The sequence below is a fragment of the Misgurnus anguillicaudatus genome, chromosome 14 (assembly GCF_027580225.2).
Source record: "Misgurnus anguillicaudatus chromosome 14, ASM2758022v2, whole genome shotgun sequence".
Classification (NCBI taxonomy): Eukaryota; Metazoa; Chordata; class Actinopteri; order Cypriniformes; family Cobitidae; genus Misgurnus; species Misgurnus anguillicaudatus.
Window position 1 is genome coordinate 21538748 of NC_073350.2, and position 6004 is coordinate 21544751.

Sequence of the window (6004 nt, forward strand, 5' to 3'; positions counted from 1 at the left end):
CGCTGCTCATCGCCTGCCGCTGGTGGTTGATGTCGCTTGTGGGCGTTCCCACTTCTGGTTGCGTAGTAGTGTGATGTTACCCCATGTTGTAAACAACAAATCAGTGCTCCACTTACTTCACTCCCATTGGTAGTCGCTTGTGAAACTCGCTGCTAATTTGCATAAAGTTAAACTTTTCTCAACTTTTGTCGCACGACTCCGTTGCTAATCGCGCCTACTTTCTGTCGCCAACAATCACGTTCGCTCGTGTCGCCGGAAGTCGCCCAGTTTCCATTGAAATGAATGAGATCGCGTTGCTCTGCTACTGCTTGTCGTTGGCTGTCTGAATGGGGTGTCACTGTCTGGAGGATAACTAACCAGTAGATAAAACATCTCGGACAATAGCGCACACGCGTTTCACACCGCGAGCATGCACGCGCACCACACGGTCGAAATGAGATAAGTCTGGATAAGAGATATGTCTGGGTAGCCAGATGATAAAACGGGTGTCCGTGAGAACTGTAAGTGGACTTATGTTTTGGGGTTTATTTAAGCCTATTATTGTATTAGTCTATAGTTCTTTTTTAAAGTAAGTTAGCTGGTGATTTTGTTGTTTGAGCAACCTGCTAGCTAGGTTTCACGTGCCTGTTGATTAGATATAACTGTTGAGCGCTCTTGCTCACTTTATTTATGTGCATTATTTACATGCTACAGTAGTTACACTCCTTTAAGATAATGTAATTAATAGTGGGAAATAATCAGTTTTTACCATTTTTACGCTATCTATCATCGTTCGGCAGACGTTCTACAACATCTGCTTTTGTTTGTGTTTATTAACCCTTTAGTTTCACTTTCACTTTTCGCTATTCCCGTTAGATGTAAAAACATTTAATTTAGTATGTGTTCATTTTTTGTCATAGTTTCTTCAAAATTACGTTTTATTTGAGTGTTTTAAAAATAAACATTTTATTTATTTATTTTATTAAAATATTTTAATTTTCATCATGACGCATACGCCCCGCCCCTTTGATTACCACGCCTTTGCCTGTTTAAAAGGTGTAAATGTTGTAAGTGCAGTACAATGCCAACTGAGGCGGAAAATGTTTGCTGTTGTTCGTGTTGTTTACATTACATGCACGTATGCGTCGATTGCAAACAAAACACGTGGGATTTTGATTTACTTACGTCTGTGGTTGCGACTCCCTTGTTTGTAAAGCAATCCTCTCCGAAATGCAGCCAGGGAACAAACATAAACCCATTCGCAATTACGTTGCTGGGTGATTCTCACGAAATCCAGACTTAGAAGGTGTCCAGCATTTTTTTTAAAAAGCCCTTGAAGCCAATTTTTTTTTTTTTTTGCATATATAAGACTTAGGTCTGAACTTACTATAACCATTAATTTTAGAGGATTTAAAAATATTTCCTATAGAATTATTTACATTTTTTAGATTATCATCATCCAAAAAAAATCATTACCGCAACATGATATTACATTATATGCATTTACAAACTCATCTTTCGGTAATGAGAACTAAAAATTTGTCTAGGTACTATGGCAAACAAAATTTTAACTTTTATCTGGAGAGAAAAAATAAGAACTGCTACCTGGTAGCCATCTTGAGTGTCACAGTCAATTATGTACCTTCCAACAATTTTTTTTTTGAAAATGTTAATTCCTTGAGGGCTTAAACAATGATTGAAAATTGTTGCGGAGGATGATAAAATTGGTCTTGGACACATTAATATTCCTTATTATTGTCTCTACATTTACGCAATGATCACCAAATACCACATGTTTTTTTACTGTAAATGTTTATAGTATAACATGCACTGAAGCTTTTTATTTTTTAGATTTTTTAATTATAAATATTTCCATGTCAAAGAACCCAAATCCAGTCAAGGACGCATTCAGTAACAAAATTTTCCCCCTTAAATGTGGAAAAAAAACAACAAAATTGGTTTGTATGATGTCATTTGAAATCATGTGCAAAATAGTACGTGAAGAGATGTTTGTAACTGTATGCTTCTTATTTTGATAGCATTTCCTTTTTTAAAAATGTTTCATGGCACCTCGTAAGTCTAATTTCGCGACAACCACCCTGCTGCTAAATAAGGTAAATTCTAAAAATCTTCTCCTTACATCCAAAACACACTTCTTTTGTCAAACCATCTTGATAAAACAAAGTTGTCGCGTGCTGTGCAGTAATACCGGTGACTTCTACTCGACGAAAGCAATGCTAATGCGCATTTTCGCTCTTACTTGACGGGCAGGCGTGCTTTTATACCCCCGTTGGGAAAAAACTTGTAGAGAAAAGGAGGCGTGAGTTTGGCCCAGAAATACTCAATTGCTGTGCCAGTTAAAGGGTTAACTCACAGTAGTCATTTGGATTACTTCACTGATGGATGAATGTGTTTTTTGGAGCTTCACAGTGTCGATCCAACATAGAAAAATAACATGACAACATTTTAAAAGCTTCACTTCTCTGTGTTCGGCTGAAGAAAGGAAGTCATATATATCTGTCATGAGAAAGCTTTCACATTTTGGTGAACTACTTCAGCTGGTCTTCTGACTAGTAATGTTTTGAGTTCTCCACTAAACCTCCTGCATTCTCCCCTGCTGACTTCACTTCAGAGTTTTCGAACTATTACGCATCACTGCATCAATACATCAACATATTTTCCAGCCTTTTTTCCAAACTAAATGTAATCTCCCCTTACAGCTGTTGATACAGAGCTGTTGACTGTTGATACAGGGTGAATCACACTTCCTTTCACTCTTAAAAATAAAGGTGGGTCAAAAATGCCATAGAAGAACTATTTTTGTTTATTCTGTATGGTTCTATAAATAACTTTTAACATCCAAACAACCTTTCTTTTTCCAGGGAGGTTTTCGTCGTGAATATCTTCTAAAAATGTATGAAAGAAATGGGTCTATGACTGACTGGCTCTTTGAGGAACCAAAAATGGTTCTTCTTCTATGGCATTGCTCTGAAGAACCTTTACGCACCTTTATTATTAAAAGTGTATGGTAGGTAATGCAGAAGTAAAGCACAAAGCTACACCTTAACCTGTAGCAACATAAACACAACTTTTGTCACAATTGCTATCCTAAGCCTAATTAAAGGGATGAGAAAATCCAAGACCAAGTGCCAGGAAATCGGGATTTAAACACCCAAAAAAGGAAACAATCATGTGACACATAATCCTGACATAGTTTCAAGTATCAAACTATTAAGCCGGTCTAAGTGTATACTATTCTGGAGTCAAACAGGCCCACTGAAATCCATACACATACCCTGCGTCCCAAACCGCCTACATCCATACTACATAGTAGGCAAAGTAGTGCTTTTTACATACTATATAGTATGGAAGTAAGCGGTTTGGGATGCAGCGAATGATTACACCTGTGACCCAGAAAAGCTGTAGCTGTACTGTAGGTTACCTTACCTGGTTATACAGCAGCAGAGATGTTTCATGTTTATTATTGTTTTGGTTATGCACATATTAAATCAACTTTTTAAATACAGTGCAAGGATTAATACAAATTTTTAAGTAGTCACTCACTATTTAACAAATCTAACCATTCATATTGTAAAGGGAATTGCAGTAACAAGCTACTTGTTATACAGTGACATCAACTAGTATATAAAGTAGTTATATAAGTTAGGCTATTATATAAAACAGGGATAAAGTATAACATAAAGGTTACTAATTACTAATATTCCTCGATAACCAATTTAAGACCCTTTCAGTTAAAATATCTGTCAACAACACCAATAAGTTAACGTAGTCCACAAAACACAGGTAAAACTCACATTCACTTTGTTTCTAATTTTATGTAGCCTTGATAACGAGTCAAAATTACACTTACCCAGTCGCAAACGGAGACCAAGCCAACTCTTCGGTGGCGATCCGTATCGATGCATTGTGTGTTGTTAACCATATGGCTAAATTTCCCGATTCAATTGATTCACGTGTTGTCTCAGTGACGAAGGATACGAGCATACCGTCCTCTGAATACCAGCAGCAGTAAGTTACAGCAGACAGAAGCTGACGCGCGCAGCAGCTGGCCACGCGCCAACAAACTATTCAAATTTAACTAAGTTTGCTTTAACTTACATGTAAATTGTATGGACAGTGCACATGAGTGCGGTTCTCTACATTGTACACCACAGCAATCCAGGTGAACGCGTCTCTTTAAAATCTCATATGCTTGAGTGACTTCCAATGCGCTTCACCTTGCGTGCGATGAGAAGACACAAAAAGACCTGTTGACTGTGGCGCTGACGCAATTTTTTGTCTTTTTCAGGCCTCGAGGTTTACTGAAACTCATTGGATGAGCATTGCATATCCCGTTTCAAAGTCAACATCGCGTCTTTAAAGCACACACGGCTTTGTAGCCATGTGAAAACTCGACGCTCATATACCGGCTGGTTATGCTGCTAATGCTAAACGCGCATGCGCCCCGTAAAACCCCTACCCCCCTCATCTTTACTCCTTTCTTATACAGCAATCTGAATCATTTTTAAAACTAGGTTAAAAGTTACTCTTAATTCAATAACTAACAAAGGAGAATGACATCAATTCACAGTCCCTCATTTCTCATTTGACATAGTCCTTTGTCAAAGTATAATGGTTTAGATACAACTGTTACTCTGATTTTACCACAGATAACTTTTGTGGTTCTTTGTCAGGCTGTATGGTTTCATAAATAACCTGTAATATACTCAGTCAGTAAGTTTAAAGGTTCAAAAACAACAAGTAAGTAAGAATTGTGTCTTTGGGGAACCAAATGTTTGCAAAGGAGCCTTAATAGCAAGTGTGGCTTGTTGTTGCTTAACACATGTCCTTTGTATGACCTGTGAGGTGTTTGTGTGTATACAGGCTTGGCTGTAATCGTGATGTTAAAAAAATGTCCTTAGAAATATACTGAAACATGCCAAATGACATTTTCAAGCAAATGGGCTCATAAATCGCCTAAATGATGTATACTTAAATCTAATAATGTCAATGTTTGTGTGACAGTTAGATTTAGGGGATTGAAAATATCATTAGTCTGGTATGAAAACAATGGCTTGATTGTGGGAATTTTCAATTTTCCATTTGCATTTTTAAACATTAAACACAGCCGATTTTGGCTTCCTAGCAAAGGCTCTTTGTCTGGTAAACTTTGCAAACATCAAGATCAGCTGTTAAATGTGTTTTCAATTTTAAAGCCTCTCATCATTGACTGCCAGCCTTCAGAAGTGCTTAGTCTGTACACTGCCATTTTTTTTTTTAAATAACGTTGGAAGCATACAAGCACAGCCGCTCTTCTCTCCCTCTCCTTCCCAGCCTACCCCCATCTCTTTTCATCTCTTTAAAGTATAAGCAAACCTGCTCCTGGCTTGCCAAGCAGGCCATATGTGGAGCATTAACCCTCTGGTGCTCTCTTCTTCTTCAACACCCCCCCTTCCCAGCCCCCGCCATCGCTACAGTAAACACCTTGTGCTAAAACCACAGATTTTCAGGCGGACTGCAACACAAGCAATGTTGACTTGCTGTTCTGTGTGGCGTTAATATGTATGAGATATTTATTGCTTCCGTCTGACAGAGATAATCGTATTCAGTGACTTTTGTGCACAGAGTAATCTCTGTGATGTAGTTATTTCTAATTCGTTCAAGCTATAGACATTAAATCAGGTGTATGGAATGTAGACATGCTGAAGGTGTCTTGGCTTTTGAGTTGCTTTTATTCTTAGCAGATAGATTAGGCATTCCCTACTAATCAAATAATGTGAGTTGTCAGAATTGTTAGAAATGTTTGTTGGTAGTACGAAAATGGAAATCCACACCATGCAGGACCACTTGGGTTGTTTTGGATCAGATCCTTGCAGCCTTCATCCTGATGGCCATTATCAGGTGTGACAAATCCTTAATCCATGTCAGGTTGGCAGCAAACATTTATTAACTGCACAAGTCTGTCAAACACTATGGGGTGCAAATCTCTTTAGTCCTACTCTACTGACCACAGCCTATACCAACT

The 6004-nt window shown here is 38.0% G+C and overlaps 1 protein-coding gene across 1 annotated transcript in view; it reads right to left on the bottom strand.

Annotated features, from left to right (window-relative positions):
* The window catches only part of plekhg5a (pleckstrin homology domain containing, family G (with RhoGef domain) member 5a), a 59707-nt gene extending 55280 nt beyond the window's left edge, over positions 1–4427 (bottom strand). The window contains exon 1 of the mRNA XM_055184022.2: positions 3851–4427. Within this exon, the coding sequence (XP_055039997.2) occupies positions 3851–3905 (55 nt within the window). The 5' untranslated portion in view covers positions 3906–4427. The remainder of the gene's footprint in view (positions 1–3850) is intronic.
* Between the last annotated feature and the right edge of the window lie 1577 nt (positions 4428–6004).